At 32.0% G+C, this 21,704-nt stretch overlaps 1 protein-coding gene across 3 annotated transcripts in view; it reads left to right on the top strand.

Moving 5' to 3' along the window:
- Positions 1 to 849: 849 nt before the first annotated feature.
- LOC139513655 (ankyrin and armadillo repeat-containing protein-like) overlaps positions 850 to 21,704 on the top strand; it is a 32,144-nt gene continuing 11,289 nt past the window's right edge. The window contains exons 1-11 of one of the 3 annotated variants that reach the window (XM_071302345.1): positions 850 to 1,098; positions 2,992 to 3,581; positions 4,370 to 4,813; positions 9,952 to 10,056; positions 12,269 to 12,437; positions 13,203 to 13,392; positions 13,742 to 13,961; positions 16,332 to 16,355; positions 17,361 to 17,562; positions 18,411 to 18,619; positions 19,414 to 19,515. In XM_071302345.1, coding sequence (XP_071158446.1) covers positions 2,999 to 3,581; positions 4,370 to 4,813; positions 9,952 to 10,056; positions 12,269 to 12,437; positions 13,203 to 13,392; positions 13,742 to 13,961; positions 16,332 to 16,355; positions 17,361 to 17,562; positions 18,411 to 18,619; positions 19,414 to 19,515 — 2,248 coding nt within the window. In that variant the 5' untranslated portion in view covers positions 850 to 1,098; positions 2,992 to 2,998. Of the gene's footprint in view, positions 1,099 to 2,991; positions 3,582 to 4,369; positions 4,814 to 9,951; positions 10,057 to 12,268; positions 12,438 to 13,202; positions 13,393 to 13,741; positions 13,962 to 14,752; positions 14,801 to 16,331; positions 16,356 to 17,360; positions 17,563 to 18,410; positions 18,620 to 19,413; positions 19,516 to 21,704 lie in introns of all 3 variants that reach the window. The other 2 variants (XM_071302344.1, XM_071302346.1) reach the window with 2 other exon arrangements.

Raw genomic sequence — 21,704 nt, 5'->3', positions numbered from 1 at the left:
GGATTAATGTCTAAACAAACAACAAAACAGAGATTAGATATCCATATATGTATAGTACACAATAAGTTGGATCAATTAAACATATGATAACTATAGCCAAAACGAAAGTAAAAGTTAACCATGTTCAACCCACCTTTTTTTTCTTTGAAAAAGATGTACTATAATTATATATGTCTCTGCCCTAACCTATGTTGAAAGACGGTATAATGTCAAATGATAAAAATACAAACTGTTAAGTCTCAAGGGAAACTTTTAAGATTTCAGCACACAGGAACTTGTCTCAGAATTTTCCACCCTATATATCGTAATATAACACATGGTAGAAAAATGTCAGGCGGTGATATTAAGGTATAAATAGGAGAAAAAAATCTGAGACAAGTGCCCGTGTGTTTCAGCAGCTATTTTTGTTGAATAGGTGCAATTTGGGTACTGTGAGTCATGTTATAATTCTCCCAGGTACCGTGGATACAAAATTGAAATCAGTCTGGAACTATTATACCAGAGACATATGATACATTATCTTATGTATTATATGTCTCTGATTATACTATTAATATAATAGTCCCAGAATCAGTACAGCCGAAACTTACTGAAACTTTACACTATTGATATTTTCAATTCCGAAACATAAACTGATTTCACATGTGTTTATACATCTGCGATTGTTGTGTTAATCAAAGATGTATAACTAACATCTTATACACGTCCTTGTGTCAATGATCATTTATGCACTGTAACTTTTTGAATTTCCCGCAAATTCCGTATCGGATAATTTCGGAGATTTCCGTAATTGTTAATCGTTTATCCAATCAAAAATTTCGTAACATTTTGCCATCGGCAATGGACAGTGTTTAATTTCTTGAAATGCCAGACATGGCAATCACAAAAAAGACAAAATTCATGATAAATAAGGATTGAAAGACATGTAATCGGAATCTTTTCATACAGAGAGTGAATAAAGTTCCGAAATTTCCAAATTGTAAATCTAGATCTTTTTGAAAACAGAAGAAATATGAGCCAGAAGGATGGTTACCTGGGACGCTTATTTATTATTTTGTAGTGTCTCGGAATAATTTTACGTACAACATCGTCAAAAAGGTAATCTGAAGCATATACACAGATTGGTATCATTTGAAAGAAAAATATTTCACTATAAATCAAACCCAAACAGAATATTGCCATGACTGGGCATGAAAGCTCTCACTGCATTAGTGCTTGTTATTAAAATAAATGGCATAGTTCAGAGCATACACCTTATCGCTATTCCCGGCTGACCCGTCCGCTTGAACTTTTGACGTCAACAACAATCACTTTTCCATTGTGGCGTCAGACATTTTGTTTTATGACGTCAAAATTTTACGGGAACCTGTGTGATTTCCAGCAATGGCGGACAAATAGCGATAAGGTGTATTATAAGCATAAATACTAAAATAGTCCAAATCATTATAATGTCTTGTTTAAATTTGTTGCTGTGACAACTTTTACTGCATAAGCCTTAGCACTTTTTTTACACGACCGCAAAAATTAAAAAAATGACTGTTATCCCATTTAGGAATAAGGAGGTAAAAAAAAGGGGAAAAATTAAAAGAAAATTTCTTCAAATATTTTTTTTGGGTGTTAATATTCAACAGCATAGTGTCTTGCACAAATGCAAAAAAACAGGGTAATTTTTTTTTTTTTTGGAGGGGGGGGGGGTCAATTTGCAACATCACAGTGTATTGCACAAAAGCAAAAACTGAATATAAATTCAAATCATATAAATAATTTGAAGTTCTTTGACTACAGTTATTCTGTGTCAGAAACCTATTATGTGTAAAAAAAATAATTACAATCCAAGTACATGTATCAAGTGGAATATTGTTTCCATTATGGCCCAACTTTTCAGGGTTGGACATCTGCAGTTGCATCCAGCTGCGCTCAGCGAAGCAATTTATTTTATCTTGAGTTGACTAGAGAGGAAATTTGCTCCTAACTTTGAGACCTTATAAGATGGAAAACACTGTGTTGGTGTAATACATTTTCAGAAATATCCATAAGTTAAATTTCCATTGAGATGCCTATGACCTTCTTTTTACAAATAATTACATTAGATGTATGTTTCATTATAATACTTTATTCTGATTGGCTAACTGCACATCACGTGTTATTCAGTAAGCAATTGCATCACTCAATAAAACTTTTCATTCATGATAACACGTGGTCCCACAATAAAGTGCACAGGTGAATTAAATAAAAACAATATAAAACTCTTGTTTTCTTGATCATAGCTAAAAAATGTAATTATAAGTATTGAATGCTTCTTTTTGTAACTTCATAGGGTTGTAAAAGCATTGACTGTGCGCACATTTTTAGAATGAAACGCTTTCGCGCTTCATACAAAATGTACTTCGGTCAACGCTTTTACACTCCAATGAATTTACAAAAAGAAGCATTCAATTCTTAAATGGTATCCCAGATTTTCTAGACTATAAAATTTATATTATCCAGAGATTTAGGTCTGTCAATGTAACATTCAGTTTATTGATTTATTTGATACTACCAGACTACCATTATATTTCAAGACAAAAAAAATTAAATCTGCAAAACAAGTGGGATAACCAGGTTTTTATTGGACAGAACCATGTCCGACAAAATCAAAACCAAAATCTTTTCATCAAGTCATACATTTTGTACATGAAGCCTTTCTTTTAAAATGCAGGATTTATTATGTCAAAACCTCTTAATTCTTTAAAAACATAATATGATTTTGCAGTTGATAGTCATGATAGTGAGAAATCTTGCTGCTTTTGCTGTTCTGGTTGCAGCTTAATGGTGATAATAATAAAACATAATAAGCACACTAAAATATTTATCTAATAAACTTTTTAGATATATATATATTGAATACTATTTTACTTGAAAGGCATTCTGTCACAGTGTAAATGTGATGTAAAGATCATGGAGAATTATTTTATCTTATACATTTTACTTCAGACCTTTACTCTTTTGTAGAACTGCCATGTCACAACAAAATCAGAACGAGAACCAAGAAAATGAAGAGGTTTTGTTACAGGAATTTAAGCGAGAGGCTGTTAGTTACTTTAATAAATTTGATCGTAATGATAGAAATGAAGTAATCAAACATCTACAGACAAACTGGTATCTTTCTACGGATGATTTTAAAAATGAGAGGGAGAAACCTAAAGGGGTGATATCTGATTTGAACCCTGGGAACTCTTCATCATGTGTGATATTGATACCAGAAGAGGAAGGACTGAAGCCACTGGACTACCGAGAAATTCATCAGATTATACGAGAACTCATGTATGGGATTTACATTCTCAATCAATCACCTAAAGTTAATCTGGAGGCAAATTATGATCAGACTTCCACTATAAAACTACCTCCCGCCTACCTGGACACACGCATTGGTCAAGTCCTATCAACAGTAGACTATACTTTGAAGTGCTTATGGCATGGAGCATATTTTCCAAAAGACAAGCGAGCACATTTTAATGAGAGGTGGAAATCTCATTTAGATACAGATTCTTCCAGCAGTACAAAGTCCAAGAAAATGACATACAAAGAGTTTTACAGTGCAGGTAAATACATTTAAATGACATACAAAGTGTTTTACAGTGCAGGTACATTTATGTACATGTACATTAAGACCTATAAAGTGTAGTGATTATATCTTAATCATCATGATCATGTTTCATCAAAAGAAATAACCCTTAATAAAAAATTTCGTCTAATTCACTTTCTTGATTTTCAAAATGTACCTTTCAAAATGTTCTAAGGCATCTCAAAATTTGTTTGGAGGTCTTGTAGAATATTGTGGTAGCCAGCTGCTCACCGTGTGGGAGGTCATGGGTTCATACCAAAGACTTGAAAACTGGTACATTGCAGTTGCTGTTTCTCTGCTACAATGTATGCACACAGCATTCAGGTGTAAGAACAAAGACAGGTAGCACTAGATCTGAGTGCCAATGATGTGTCAGGGAGGGTGACTTTGTCTTCCTGAAGATGTGTCAGGGAGGGTGACCTGTCTTCCTGAAGTCCACTAGATCTGAGTGTCAATGGTGTGTCAGGGAGGGTGACCTGTCTTCCTGAAGACCACTAGATCTGAGTGTCAATGATGTGTCCGGGAGGGTGACCTGTCTTCCTGAAGACTTAACTTTTAAACTAGACCATTAAAAATCCAACTCTCTTAGGTCTAAGTCTAACGCAAAGCAGGGTTCTATACATATAGCGCACAGACACATTTGAGAGTGTTGAGCCTTTCTTTTAATTTACTAAACACACACAACATGTATTTCAATTTTGTAAATTGTGCATAACAGTGGATAAATGATTATTGACATTAATTACAGCTACACCTTTTTTTCAGGTATACAGGATGTAACATATGATCCAGAATATGGGACTATATATGATGGTATAGAAAGAGAGGATTTAGATGACAAAGATATTGTGGAGGAAAGAAACCATTTTATGAAGCATGTTGAGCAACTAAGTATGCAGATGACATTTTATCAAAATAAGACGTTTAACCACAAAGACTTATATGTGATGGATTCTGATTGGTTAGTGTCGAGCATAGTCAAGGCTTTAGATGATCATGTTGATAAGATGACCCACACAAGTTACGAACGCATCAATACCAGACTTCAGTTACATGAAGAGTTAATAATGCAGTGCTTAGACAATAAGAATGAAATAAGAAGAATGCTTTTATTGTGTAAATTTATTTCTTTCCTTACACCATTCTTTATGGGTATGAAAAAAAGAATGAAGATCCCACAAAGAAAAAGACTTTTACCAGACTTAACAGGTAGAATGTTTTATACAATTAGAAATAAACAAATGGTACTCATGACAAATTCATCTACATCAATATTATATGAATAAAAAGAGATGTATGGGTAGGTTTTATGTCAATGAGACTTCAACACAACATTAAAATAGGTAAAATACATCTAGAATACAACATACATACAGTCTTCAACAATAGTTAAGAGTCTTAACATTATATTTCAAACTCTACGTTATGTAGTGTAATATTTTTAAATGATTTCATTTTACAGAAGTATTGAAATCAGCCATACCATCAACACCCAATTAAAATGACCTCTATACATGTAGATGTGTTTTAGTTATCATGGTTATTTGTGTCATTAGTTTATGTCTCATTCTTGTCCTTTTATCTTATACATACAAAATGTACATATGTCCATGATCCAAACCAGTTGTTTCATGGTTATGACCTTTAAGCATTGAGGTAATATTTTGTGCATTTCAATATACATGTATATATACACAACAGCTAATATTATACATGTAGCTTGGATTATCTCACCTTCAAATGAAAGAAATATTAATTGTCTGACATTAAATCTTGCAATTTGGTTATATTTGAGTGGGCACATATTATAAAATGCAGCCTATGAAAATTATGCCATGAGTTTGCAAAATTTTATATGTGTCCTAAAAACAGAGTTACAAAAAATGGTTGAATTCAGTATACAATGTATAAACAAAATCATGTTTTATAAGGAAGCTAGAATTTAAATGATACATGTGTCTGTTTTTATGTTTGGTCCATATTACATGTAGACTTTTTTTTTGAAGTGTCAGAAGTTTCACTTTATTTTATGCCACATTGCTTTGCAGGGGTCACCACACAAGGCAAAGTGTTGGACTACTCACTTTGTTATCTAATACATGTATTTTAAGATTTGTTCATAAACTGACACCTGCAGAGAATGCCTCTCTGTAAGTAAAGACAACCAGTAAACTTATATTGCAGTTAGTTTTATGATATAATGTAATCTGATTCAGATTGTTTTTGGATAGAAAATAAATTAACAAAATAAAAGGGACTTGAAGCAAGTCTAACACATGTATTTGGTCTTTCATGACTACATGTATATTCATTAATGAGTAAGGATTTATATTAAGTATATAAGTTGATCTATAGTCTTTAGTTGATGAAGTGTCTGATCCAAAGCTTAAGGAATTCTATATATATTTGCTCAATATACCGATTATGTAATATGTACAATGTACCTGCACTATTGATTTAAATATATTTAGGAAACTCAATTATGTAAAATATAATTAATGTATATCATGTGAAGTATATTTACTAAAAAAGATATAAAACAAAAGCCTCTGTCCAAACTATTGATAAAAAACTCCTTTATCATGTGTATATATATATACTCATGATAAAGGAGTAGGGGCATTAAGTCCTGGTTTTGGCCCAAGAAAATTAAATGTTCGATAACTATTTCAAATTGGCACATAATGTTTAAAAATGTGTAGGGTCGAGAAATTTAAAAAAAAAATATAAAGATTTTTATCTGATGACGTCACAATTACGTCATTATATGTACTTGTTTCACAAAAACGATAAAAAGTACAGAATTTTTAAGTCATGTTTTGTTGCCATGGTAACTTGTTCAATGTCATTGATTTTAATTTGGACTTGCATACATGTAAGAATAACATCTTCATGCTTTATATATCATGTACCATGGTACAACGCTAGATTAAAACTGACATGGAAAGGTAACACCCGGCCACCAAAAGCTTCATTTTTATGAAGCCCAGGTGGTCGTGTGGTCTAGCGGGACGGCTACAGTGCAGGCGATTTGGTGTCATGATATCTCAGTTGATATTTAGACGAGTTGTATATATACAAAATATACACAGCCATGTATCACCATCACTGCTGGTGATCCAATGGATAAATCTGTTGTAGAGTTGTCACTGTCTCAGACGTACTTATCAATATAATTATTTTCTGTGACTTTATCTTACATTAATTTGTAGGATCCTTTACTATAAATAATTTAGCTGATCTGTAAGAATAACATCTTCATGCCTTATATATCATGTACCGTAGTACGACGCTAGATTAAAACTGACATGGTGGAAAGGTAACACCCAGCCACCGAAAGCTTCACAGGGGTTAAAAAATGTTGTTACAGATAACTAGCCCAGGACTTATTGGCAGCAGGATTTTACTAGCCCTGTTCGAAGAACTGCTAGCCCATCAAAACTGACCTGCTAGCCCATGTATGCCTTACAAATCAGAGTTTGCTGCATAATACATGGTGGGTGTCATGGTTTGAAGGGGACATTATACACCGTTTTAAACTAGTTTATTTTCTGGCAGAGAAAACATGTTTATTGGTTTTATCGTGTGAAACAAGTGGTTTAATTATTATATTAGTTGTCCACACATACAAGGGAGACCTTTTATTGGGATGCTCGAGAAAACACTGCCAATATTCGCAGAACATGGTCTCAGAAATTTCATCCTGGCGCCACAGCCGACCTTGCCCAGGGGAATCTTTCTGTCCATGTCACTAGATATGTTCTTTTCCGCTTTTCCCGATCGTATTTTACATTTTTTCTAGATGAATTTTCAGTCTCAATAGTACCCCCTTCATCCACCGATTAATTGAAAATCTCGACAGAAGCAATGTACAATACCCCCTGTACTGAGAAATCGATATTAAAAGTGTGAGATATTGCAATCAATAGATGATACCTGTCCACCCTGAGTTATTTGTTCTATTTTTAAAACATGTAACTGTACAACAGAGTTGCGTTCAATATCGTAGGGTTACGTAGTGCTACATAGATTTTTGTCTACTGAACGAGTAGCTAGCCTAGCTGCTATCAATATCTATGTAGCAGCTAGGCTAGCTACTCGTTCAATAGTCATAAATCTGCATAGCCCTAAGTAGCCGCTACGATATTGAATGCAACCCTAGACCTGTACAAACCAGTTCAAATGCTTCGAATCCTGGATGACGTAATTGAATCTGATTGACTAAGATAGAATAGGGATGAAGGGATTTTCCACTATCTATTTTGGAAACGCCAATAATGTTTTGTAACTAGTCCGTCGGGCATATTGGGTTAAAGTTTTGATTGCCCGAGGCGCAAATGATCTAGTCCCGGGCGTCGGGCTAGTGAATTTTTTAACCCCTGCTTCATTTTTATGAAGCCCAGGTGCTTGTGTGGTCTAGCGGGACTGCTACAGTGCAGGCGATTTGGTGTCACGATATCTCAGTAGCATGGGTTCAAATCCCAGCCAGGGAAGAAAAAAAAAATTGCAAAAGCAAATTTACAGATCTTACATTTTTGGGTTGATGTTTAGACGAGTTGTATATACAGAATGTACACAGTCATGTATCACCATCACTGCTGGTGATCCCATGGATAAATCTGTTGTAGAGTTGTCACTGTCTCAGACGTACTTATATATATATATATATATATGCAGATAAGGGGATGGAGAGAGGGTTTTACAATGTACACTGTAATTATAACTTATAATCTCTAATATATGACAAAATTATCTGCTACAGCATAAATGCATTAAAAGAGAAACATTTTCAGTTAAAACATCTGATTTATATACCAATTACTGGATAATTTTAACTCTTCACTCATACCTTGAATGGTACAAATGAAAACCTATCAAGGTTATAATTAATACCAAACAAGAAACAACCTGAGTTGTACATGTAGTTAGACTAGAGACTAAGATTACAGCAACTAGAAACAAATTTGCAATGTAGATATTTTTAGTGTTTGTATAAAGGTACTGCATTTAAATGTGTTAAAAATAAGACAATGTAAGACAACTGAATTCAACTACCACGAAATAACTGTAATTTTTAATACTAGAACAATATATTTTAAAAGTTAATTTGATTTGCATTTATGAGTTTTAATATGTTTAAAAATTAGTAGCTCCCCAAAAATTTTCTGTTATTTGGAGAAAATGAGACATTAAATTAGATTCAGATTAAAAATAGAAAATTCTGACCAATTATATTGTATATAGACCAGTTCAGGTTCCTGTATAAGTGAACAACAAACTTAAAACAAACATAACAAAGGCAACATGGTCATTTTATTTGTTGGTCGTGACTTTCTCCTTTCAACCGTCGATTTCTTATTATTGTCAATATGTGTATTGTAAATAGAACTGGTAATTTAAATTCTATTGAAGTTCCCATGACAGGATTGGTTGTCAAATAATATTTAACCAGTTAAGATGTCTTCAGTAAATGTTTATGTTATTAAACGTATGTAAAAGTTGTTAATAACACCTGAGTTTACAGATTTTCATAGTTTAAATAGTCAGATATAAGTTAAATGGATTTTAAATGGATTACCTGACAGTTACCTATTGACTGGGTTATTTCTAAGGCAGATTATAGGTGTGAATCACAAATATTAATTATGTTTTTATGATAGATTAATTCCAATATTTCTTGATATCATGCATGGAGTCAATATTGAAGTTATCATAGTTGAATTTTTACATATTTGTTTAAAAACCTGAATATCTAGTACATTTGTACTGAGGTTGTAAAGAAGTTCTGATTATTTCAGGTATCTGATATTTGATTTTTTTTTCAAACCTAATATACACAGACATAAACCTATAATATTTGATATAAAAAACAAACAGAGACCTAGAATTTGCTAGAAGATCTGATAATTAACACAGACATGACAGACATAAACCTTTAACACAGACATAGACCTTGAAGACTGATATTATACTCAGTAACTCAGACATAGATCTAGCATATTTGATAATTAACACAGACATAGACCTTGAGGATTTGGTATTAGACATCTATACAGACCATTAATACATAATTGATGCATTAGCAGTGGTTTTAACAATGTTTAAGTAGAAAACATATCTATATCTCCTTCACTTTGCTGAAAAAACTTTTTATTTTATTTTCAAACTTTCTGAATACTGGTTGGTTTGTTTATGTTATATTTATGTGAGTATTAAAATCAATAGGTTCTAATCATTCTAAGAGAATGTAATAAAATGTAAAGTTAAAGGTTTCTTAACAATGACATTTATTTATTGCTTCAAATTAAGTTCAATATTAAATTTTCTGTTATTTTATTCCTTTTTAGGAGATGAATGTCGAACAGAAAGAGAATTACCTCCCCTTATACTGGGACCAGACTTTAAATGTCCGCATTTTGATTTTGGTGGCAATTACTTCAACTTACATGGTGGTTTGTATTGTTTATTTATACCCCACATACAATAGGAGGGGATCATTATGTTTTAAGGATTCTATGTGTTTATTTTATACCCCACATACAATAGGAGGGGATCATTATGTTTTAAGGATTCTATGGGTCTATCTGTTTATCTGTCTAGTGTCCAGTTTAAGTTTTGGTTTAAAGAGTAGTTTACCAAAAAGTTTTGTGGTCACAACAACTTGAAACTTAGAACACACTTTTAAAAAAAAAAGATGTGGTGTGGTTGCCAATAAAACAACACCTCAAAAGAGACCAAATGACACAGAAATTTACAAAGAATGGTCACTTTACTGCCTTCAACAATGAGCAAAGTTTATTATGGTGTTCACTTTGATAATACACTGTCTGTATATGCCAAATTCGACCCATATTTTATGGTTCACATGTCAATTTGTAAGTCTATATATAGAGTATAATGGATACATGCAATCAGTGTCAAAGAGATAGGTACACTACCAACCATCAGTGGTTCCAGCAATAAAAGCACAGCTTTAAATAGAGTTGAACAATATTTCAGCTCAATATAAAATTAGTAAAGTGCATGTCTGGATGACATTGTTTTCAAGAAAATCTTAAATTTTTGATCGATAGATAGTGAAAAAAATTGTATGCACATGTTTTTCTTCTGTCTATTATTACTCAGTGTTCCAGCTAGGCCGTTTTCAGAGGGCGCGGCGCCCGCCCTTTTCCGAGTGGCGCCCTGTGCCCTTTTTACAGTTTCCAGGGCGCCCTGCCTTTTTTGAAGATCGATTGCATATTAATTTGCGTATTGATATGATACACTAATTACTAAATTTTACCTGGGGAAAAGATTATGACTTTGTTTACCACCCCAAGCTAATCAATGGTTACAACTGGTGTCATAATCTGTTGTTATAGGTAATCCGTTTATCGGATGGGTCATTAATGATCATAAACATTAATTCGTTCAAATAGAATCGGTCAGTCGGCAATTATCTTGAAGAAATGTGCATACAACAACTTGGGCACAATTTGCGATGTTTACCGTAGTTTCATGGAAGAAACGTAATGACAGGAAGTTGGAAAACCATAGTAAACTCGTTGAAGACATTGTTTTACTTGTTTTCTGTAAAATAAACAGAAAATTCAGACGTATTTGTCATTGACTGCCTTCATTTTTGATACGAAAATAACGAAATCTGCCGCCATATTGTGATCATATTTACATCATATTTACGTACTGTTTATAATCCTCCAAAGAAGGAGCACACCCGAATAAAGAAAGATAACTCAATTTGATTTTTATATATGTTTAGGTATTTATTTTGAGTTATGGGAAAAGTTAAAGAGGGTCTTAGTAGCAGTGTTGGTAGGGTGCCTAGGTCATCTTTTTCTGTATTCTTTATTTTTGATACTATTTTTCACTGTTGCTTTATATCCTAAAATTGTGAATTTACTGAGCACAGCTGTTTTGTGCTGTATTGCCATCAAGCACAGCAGGGGTAGAAAGGTGAAACTGGTAAAATGTGGTAGACCATAGAAACAGTATGAAACAGATCTCCTTTCAAAACATACTGCATATAAAGTTCAACTGTGCCAAGCAATGATAATAAAACTTGAGTGACAAGCTGCTTGACAAGTTTTTCAGCCTTAAAAGTAGAAAGATGGATTTCTATATGGGCTAAAGATGTTGTTCTTGTATAACCTGTGATTCAAGATCTTTTATTAAAATATGCCTTTTTCATATTATCATATCGCGCGTTAAATGTCCTTTTTTCAGGATTGGCACCCTGCCCTTTTGAAAACCTAGCTGGAACACTGTTACTAGTATTCAATTGAGCCTTTAACATGATTGAGCTACTATAGTTTCAGTGTAGTCATTAAGTAAAAGAATAAAGAGATAGATTCTTTAATATTTTAGGTGTATTGGTGGATATAGAGACAGACCCTATTGTTGAAGCACCAGAGTCGTTCAGTCAAATGTACAATCAGATAAAGAGATAGATTCTTTAATATTTTAGGTGTATTGGTGGATATAGAGACAGACCCTATTGTTGAAGCACCAGAGTCGTTCAGTCAGATGTACAATCAGATAAAGAGATAGATTCTTTAATATTTTAGGTGTATTGGTGGATATAGAGACAGACCCTATTGTTGAAGCACCAGAGTCGTTCAGTCAGATGTACAATCAGATAAAGAGATAGATTGTTTAATATTTTAGGTGTATTGGTGGATATAGAGACAGACCCTATTGTTGAAGCACCAGAGTCGTTCAGTCAGATGTACAATCAGATAATGGCAGAGTCAGAGGAACTGCTTAGTAAACATCTTAGTCATGACAAGATTAGGGAGAGTTATAAAGTACCGGTGTATGAAATCAATGGAAAAAGGTTTGTAGTAATAGTTGATGTAACAATGTTTCAGTCAACAGTATTTTTATAAACTTATTTTGATGTTTATATCACAGTGCATGTAAATGGAACTTTTCACAAACAGGGCCTAAATGTCAAAAACATCAAATATAGGTGATTAAGTGTCTAATTGATGACAGAAATATGCATCCATTTCAAATATCTGCATGCAAAATAACCAAATGTATCTTACTTCTTGTAACTAATGTATTTTAACAGATGTATGAATAATCTTGAAGATTGAGATTTGATATTGTTTAGAACAGGAAAGAGGATATTAAAATGATGGTCAACCTGAAATACAAGGCTAGTTCCTGAAAGGCCTTTGTAGTTGTGGAAATCATATGGAAATAAGCCAAGATTTCTATGAAATAGTCTTAAATCACCGTATATATTTATAAACTGCTATTTTAGTGACCAATTATGAAAATTACATTTGGTGTGACTGTGTATCAGTTCTAGTATATATATAGTTGACTATAATAATTGTACATCTGTAGGTACTATACTGTTTTGCTTGAGTATTAGTTGTACCAATTATGAATAGTATATTTGTCTAGTACATATATTCAGTCTATAATAATTGTATATCTGTAGGTACTATACTGTTTTGCTTGAGTATTAGTTGTACCAATTATGAATAGTATATTTGTCTAGTACATGTATTCAGTTTATAATAATTATATATCTGTAGATACTATGCTGTGATGCTGTATTCAGTCTATAATAATTGTATATCTGTAGATACTATGCTGTGATGCTTGAGTTTGAGACATATTACTCAGCCACACCACAGAAACCATTGTGGGTTAAAGCTTACTCAGAACACATCACCATGCTGAAGACGTCAAAGATAGTCAATGATCCAGAACAGCAACTCAATGAACAACTCAGAAAATACTTTGGATATAGAAAAACTGTCAAGATTGTTCAGGTATTTTAACAGACTTATTTGATGAATATAATGAAAAGGAATATTTTCTAAGCCTTCCATTAACTAGTTACTGAAATGAGGTTTATGGTAGATATTTCCTGAAAGTTCCTTTTGTTTTTTCTTTGATATAGTTTAAATGGTATGTTATCCAAGACAGAAGCTTCATCAATGTTTGTCATCTGTTATTTCTGAATAGTTTTATTAAGTACAGATAATTTCCTCTTATTACCAGATCTTTGGTCACAACTCCAGTCAAGATTAAGCAAACTTAGCAGAGGTTCCTTAATTGAATAAAATACTGTGATACAATTACCTTGAATACATACAGTAAATTAGTTGTTTTCTTTAGACAATGACAGCGCCAAAAGCAGCCATACAGAAAGGACTTCTGGGATTATTTATTTACCTGTGTAACAAGAATGTTCACCAGCCCTCACGCCTGAATAAACAAGACGAACAAGGACTTTCTTTACTGCATCATGCTGCCATAAACAACCATCCAGAGATTATTGTGGCTCTGCTCAAACAAAAGATGGACATGAATGTCAGAAGAAATAACATTTCTACAGGTAGGAATGTCCTTATAGCTCTTACATAAATCATCTGAATGTTTGAAACAAATTACAATAAGTTTACTATTACAAGTTTTTAGTATACCAATACTTAAAGTTTTTGCTATGATTGTTAGAAAAGATTTTTGCTAGATGTTTATTTTGTGTGTTAATAGGCTAGAAATGATTTAGCTAGTTCTGTTGAATTGTTTTATGTTTGTTCCATTCATAGAGTTAAGAAACTAAATAGTAGTTATAGATCCATCTCTTTGAGCATGATTTTACTATTTTAATTTGTTATAAATATTTGATTACACCAGACAAGTATTCAGGATACCTAGGTAACGCTTAAAACAAACCCCATATTTAAGTAAGAAATTAACAATTTATTTATCTAACAATCATCTATTTATATTAAAGTGTGAACAGAAAACTAAAAGTACTTTGATTTTCTACAAGCTTAAGTCTGTTTAAATTTATGAAGATGTGTAACACTTTGTGGAGATACTAGTATGTCATCAAAATTATCCAATTAATGTGTCTGCTTTAAAAGAGTATAAGAATATAAATCATGTGTTAATGTTTGAATTAACAAGTTTTATATGACATCTAACTTGGTTTGCTTAGAAAATAAAGATAACTTACTCTACAACTAAAATAGATCATGCTTATTTTACATTTAACTCCATGTGAGCTTTAAAGTGTGGAATTTCCTGTGTTGCAGTTAACGTATATCTTGTGTGTTTGTGAAGTGAAAGTAGAGAATTTGAGTATATTGAGTATGTGATATTAAATGTTGTATTTACCAGATGCTGATATTAAGACGAACAGTGATCGCCACTACCTGTTGGACATGTGTAAATAATCCTATCATTAGAGTGTTTGATACAGTTCCCTCCCTTTTTCCTTTTCTTCTCCTTACAACATATAGTCCAGTCTATTATGATCAAATATATAAAATATGTATAAACATGTAGTTCTGCAGGGCTTCTTAGAATATATAAGTACCATAATTATTTTAGGAATCATGTATTCCAGATAGTATTTCTTGCAGTCTAAATTCTTGACCAATGTTTTGCTTTTCTTAAGATATATAGCAATAGGGGAATTTTTCTGCTTTTTTAGGTTCTATTTTTCTAGACTCTGCATTTTTTAGATTCTAAATTTCTTCTGAAGTTTGCTTACTTTATTTGTGAATTTTCCAAGATTCTGTATAAAAAAGAGGCTCTCTTAATAAATACATGTGCTATTTTTGGTTTAATTTGTTCCTGATTTTTTCCCCTTGTTTCCTTATTTCTTTAAATCCCTATGCATTAATCTTTGCAATGAGTGGATTACTTTTATAATGTAAGTTTCAACAAATAGTAAAGTGCTTCAAACTTTGTGCATATTAGAAGACCAGTTAGCATTGCTTCATTTTAATAAAAAGAAATAAAAACCATTTCCTTTTGAACTGTTACTTGGAAAATAGTTTTGGTCCAATAGTATGCCATAAGATAATTATATCAATTGTAAAGTAGTTGACCTGAGTCTCACAAATATACTTACAAATTCTCAATACAGGAAATTAAAAGAATTATAATCATTTGACAAAGTAAATATAATCATTTGACAAAGTAAATAACATGCACAGATGCTGCTGTTAGAAAGTTTATGCTTACCCTGTTAGAATTTAAACTGCTCCTATTGAAACATAGTATATAATATTTCCTATCTTACTTTACTAAATATTTACAAAACTCCTATTTTCTGTTTTTCAAATGCCCAATGTCATCATTATTAAGTTGCAGCATAACTATCCTTAAAGTTGTTTTTTTCTGGCAAGGATAAATTCTAAGATTTATTCCAAGAAACCTAGAAGTCAAAAGCAGTTAACTTTCATTATTGGTTTCACTCATATAAAGACCCTTTTGGAAAAGTAAATGCTTTCAGACTTGTCCTAATTGATTCAATCAAAAATCAGTTTATGGCATTATAAGAAAAGGAAAATGGTCAGTACTGAAAATGTAGTGGGGTGTCATGGGTACACAGGCAGGGGAGACAAAATTGTTTTATCTGTAGATTATTGATAGTGGAAAGGTTTTTTTCACCAACTATAATCTTACAATATATATAGACACTACTGATTCCTTTGTAGGAATTTTATTATAGATATGGTACTGGGTATATGAGGATTATCAGTACAAAATACCCCACAACATATATAATAAGACTTACTTTATTCTATAATTACCTGTCCCAGCAAAACCAGCCACACATTCTGTTACTCAAACAAAAAAAGGCTACATGCAAATAATAGAACTTACATTAAAACTACCGTAGCATTACACTTTAGTCAGGTTGTAAAATAGAAATGCAGATTGTAATAATAATCCAACTTTGTCACAGGTGAAATGGAAGAAAAAGCTACAGGTATTAAGCAGCATGTAATATTGTCCGCATGATTGTCACATGTCTATCATGTGATCAAGTCTGAGCATGATGCACACAAATATAGTGATGCATGGTCAAGCATTTTATTTGTTGTTGTATATTAATAATGATTTTTTTTAATTGTATTTCAATATTTCAACACAACTTTTAGATAGGACATTTTAGAAAATAAAAAAAATAAAAATCTTCAAAGTGCATAATAGTTTTATGATTTTTTTCTCAAGTCATATATTTTGTCAATTTCAATCTTTATTAGAAAAGTGTTGAATGTTTTTTTTTATCTTAGTCTGTATTATATTGAGATGGAAAAATTACCAGAACACATTATTTTTGCAAATCTCAATGCCAAAGCACCTTCAGAGCAGTAAAGCATGATTTCTGAAAGACTTTATATATGCATGACAACTGAATAAGTCATTTCATCTACTCATTATTCTATTGTGTATTGATTAAAACAATTTAACTTTTGAAAGGGTAAATTTGTAAATTTTGTAAAAAAAAGAAGAGAAAAGGGCAAAATCATTAGTGGAATAAATCAGAACGAATACAGATTGGATTTTGTACAACAATCTGAGATAATATAGAAAAGATAACAAAAAAAAACAACAATATTTATAGCAGTGTAGAGACAATATACTAACAGTTTTATCTTAGAATCATATATTAACCATGTATCTATTTGTACATTTTTCATTCAATATGTTTTCTCACGTGATATTAATTTCCACTGCACTGATTTTATAGATATATTCAATAAAATGTCACTTATTTTTTTTATCTAACTGATTATTCATTAACTATCTATCTACAGCATAATATTAACACAACACAAAAAAGCAATTAACTTAATCAATTTTGACAAAATCATCACTTTTAACAACATAAATATTCATAACATATAATAACATTTCATGAATTTATTGGTAAAAAAATAATTCATTTGTTTTAGATTTGACAAGTAAATTTGATATTCATATATTACAGGGCCAACCGCTTTACATTTTGCTTCTCGATGTGGGGCCTTGGATTCTGCTACCTGTTTAGTGGGGATATATGCTGGGACTACTGTTTATGATCAAGATGGCTGGGCTCCAGTCCACTACTCTGCTTTCTTTGACCATAAACCCATCATAAAAATGTTCCACAGACATAGTGCAGAACAGATAGACATGCATACTAAAAACAAGTAGGTTACAATATTACTACCTTGTGTGGGTGAAGAAAGGAAATAATACACCACTCATTGTATTACATTAAAATCATTGACTGATGGTGGCAAACATTCAAAAACGATTCATTTACACAATGTACTGAATGTCTAATGCTAAAATACCAAGATAAGGTTATAAGCTACAGGTGAATATCTTATAGGATACCACTACAATTTTAATTATGTCCGGTATAATTAGTAAAGTGTAAAACTTTCAGTATTGCATCCACTTAAAAATGTTGTTGTTGAAATGACACTTCTGTCATTTAAAAGGTGAATATCCTATTGGTCAATATGAAGTTTCAAATTCATAGTGAGTGAGAAGCAATACCTATGTTGGGTGGGTCACACTTTTATGTTAAAAGTTTGAATGAATAAAGATGTTGGGTAATTGACAGCAATCAAACGACACAAAACATAGAATTTGTAAGGCTATCAAAGATCTACAATTAACATTTAATAACCTGATTGTCAAAAACATATGGGGAAAAGCACATTTAGTTTATTTTTTTAGAGAAAAATAAGAAGATTCTACATAGGACAATGCAAAATTATTAGTCAAAGAAAGTCAACAAAAATCTGACGAAAAGAAAAACTGATTTACAAAGCCTGCAAGTGACAAAACACTTTCATAAGGGTCAAGTTAATCCAGTGTTCAGACACTTCAATTGTTGAGAAGATATTTTGTTATGTTTTCAGATTTAGGTCTACGCCTCTGTTACTTGCTGTCAATCATTTTTAACATTTTGTTACGTTTTCAGATTTAGGTCTACGCCTCTGTTACTTGCTGTCTATCATTTTTAACATTTTGTTATTTATTTCAGATTCAGGTCTACGCCTCTCTTACTTGCAGCTAGTTCTGGTGCCCTGTCAGCTGTCAAATGTTTGATACAACTAGGAGCAGAAATTTCACGGAAAGATTCTGAAGATAATGGCATTGTACATCTGGCAGCCTTGAGATTACATACTAATGTTCTGGAATATCTTATAGAATCTAATTATGACAATGCACCAGTCTGGAAGATTCTAGTCAGTAAGTTACAGAGAATCATTGGTCTTTATTGTAGACATTCATAAAGATACTATTTAAAGAGAGTCAATCATTGGTCTTTGTTATGGCCATTCCAGTAGATACTGTATGAAATAAAGGTTTAATATTGTCTTTTTCTTTTTTGTTGTTGTTGAGATTCAGAAATTATCATATTGTGAGGTTTGGAGTAATGCTAATTATAAGAATTCTTGTGTATTGCAATAATAAAAACTTTCATTTTGTCCATTGGTATATAGAATAGAATAGAATAGAATATATATATATATATATATATATCTGTATGCAGCTTTTCCTAAAAATGCAATGGTTGTACTTGCTATTTCGTTCATTCTTTATTTAAATGCACTCAATAATTTCTGAGTTCATAGTATTACGTTTCACAGATTTTGTTTCATTTTAAAACTTGATTGAAAATTTTGTTTCATTTTAAAACTTGATTGAAATTTTGTACATATGATCTTTTTTTTTTTTTTTTTTTTTTTTATCTTTTTAAGGTATTTAAAAGGGAAACTAGTGTCAACAAACAAAAAATGAATACTTGACTTGCATTGTTTATTTTGAAATAAATGCATGAAGAGTTTGAGTTAGCTTGCTTGTTTTAACTAGAAACCTAAAGGAAAACACTATAGGAAATTCCCAATTTTGAGTCTTATTTTTTTACAAAAAGAAAAAAAAACAAGAATGATGACAAATGTGAAAATTGCTTTGTGCAATGACAGTGTTCTCAGCTTTATACTATGTATTAATTTTGATATTGAGTATGGTCTATTTTAAAGGTATGTTGAAAGAAACAGAGCAGAAAAAAGATAGTGCTGTGAAATGTCTAGATGTTTTATCTACATCTAAACCTGGCCATTGGAAGGCTATTCTAGAAGCAGGTAGGTCACATACTAGTTATTATTAGGCAATAAAAAACAACAAATTAAATATGTATGTTTTACAACTGCAGGCTTAATTCCTGAGCACTATGTAGCACTATCAATTTTAACTTTATTTGGTGTTATTTGATATTCTTGGAATCAATGGCTTTTTTAATTGCTTATAAACTTTATTTAAATTTTATGGTGGAGATAAGAGCTTGTTACTACAATGGTTGAATATGCCTCTGAATCCTGATAGCTTACAACAACCCAAATTGATTAGAAAAAAACAAAAAGAATTGACAAATTTCCACAGAATTAACTTCATTAAAGGATGGCTTTCAGCCATATGACTTGATACTGACAATGCGAAAACAGTATTTTAAGCAGATACCTTTTATTTTAAGATTGAAGTTTTGAAGTTCCATACCTAAGTTATCATTAAAAAAAAGTTAAATGAAATGAAAAAGACCAGTATTTCCATTATCTTCACAGCAGTACACACATTAATTGTTTTAGTTTCATTCAGTGTCAAAGTTTATTTTCAGTTTACAATAGCAAGGTGAGGTACATGATTTTAACAAATGTTTATAAAATTGTGAATGAATTGATATTAAAACTTGAATGTTTACTTAACTTTAATGTTTGCTTAGTTAATATTAGTTATCGTTACATGAAGTGCATGTTAAGATGATAGTTGCTGTTATTGTTGACTTGATGTTCTAATTAACCGAACAACAGATTTGTATTTCTGTCTGAAATGGATGATGGCCACGGTGGGATACTTAGAATAGTTTTATTGTTGAGCTCTTTAACAACTGATTGAGTTAAAACTCATAATAGAGTTAGATGGTGGCCTACATTAGATAAAATGGAATTAATTTGTGAAGTTGTTGGAATGAAAAGATTGGAGATGTTACATTATCCTAAGGAAAACCCTACCCTTTCTCTTTTAAGCTCACCTGGCCTAAAAGGCCAAGTGAGCTTTTCTCATCACTTGGCGTCCGTCATCGTCGTCATCCGTTGCCGTCATCGTTAACTTTTACAAAAATCTTCTCTGAAACTACTGGGCCAAATTTAACCAAACTTGGCCACAAACATCATTGGGGTATCTAGTTTAAAAAATGTGTCCGGTGACCCGGCCAACCAACTAAGATGGCCGATATGGCTAAAAATAGAACATAGGGGTAAAATATAGATTTTGGATTATAACTCTGAAACCGAAGCATTTAGAGCAAATCTGACGTGAAGTTAAGTTTTTATCAACTGAAGATCTAACTGCCCTGAAATTTTCAGACGAATCAGACAACCCGTTGTTGTGTTGCTGCCCTGGAATTGGCAATTTTAAGGAAATTTTTGAGCTATTATCTTGAATATTATTATAGATAGAGATAAACTGTAAACAGTAATAATGTTCAGCAAAGTAAGATTTACAAATAAGTCAACATGACCGAAATGGTCAGTTAATCCCTTTAGGAGTTATTGCCCTTTATAGTCAATTTTTAACCATTTTTCGTAAATCTTAGTAATCTATTACAAAAATCTTCTCTGAAACTACTGGGCCAAATTAATCCAAACATGGCCACAATCATCTTTGGTGTATCTAGTTTAAAAAATGTGTGGCGTGACCCTGCCATTCAACCAAGATGGCCGCCATGGCTAAAAATAGAACATAGGGGTGAAATGTAGATTTTGATTTATATCACTGAAACCAAAGCATTAAGAGCAAATCTGACTGGGGTAAAATTGTTCATAAAGTGAAAATCTATCTGTCCTGAAATTTTCAAATGAATCGGACAACCAGTTGTTGGGTGGCTGCCCCGAAATAAGTAATTTGAAGGAAATTTTGCAGATTTTGGTTATTATCTTGAATATTATTATAGAAAGAGATAAACTGTAAACAGCAATAATGTTCAGCAAAGTATGATCTACAAATAAGTCAACATGACCAAAATTTTCAGTTGACCCCTTAAGGGGTTATTGCCCTTTATAGTCAATTTTGACCAATTTTTTCATAAATTTTTGTAATTTTTTACAAAAATCTTCTCCTATGAAACTACTGGGCCAATTTTAACCAAACTTGGCCACAATCATTATTGGGGTATCTAAATTCAAAAAATGTGTGGTGTGACCCGGCCAACCAACCAAGTTGGCCACCATGGCTAAAAATAGAACGTAGGGGTGAAATGTAGATTTTGGCTTATATC

Source organism: Mytilus edulis, chromosome 2 (genome assembly GCF_963676685.1).
Source record: "Mytilus edulis chromosome 2, xbMytEdul2.2, whole genome shotgun sequence".
Classification (NCBI taxonomy): domain Eukaryota; kingdom Metazoa; phylum Mollusca; class Bivalvia; order Mytilida; family Mytilidae; genus Mytilus; species Mytilus edulis.
The sequence above is the reverse complement of the archived record's forward strand: the minus strand, read 5'-3'. Positions and strand labels throughout refer to the sequence as shown.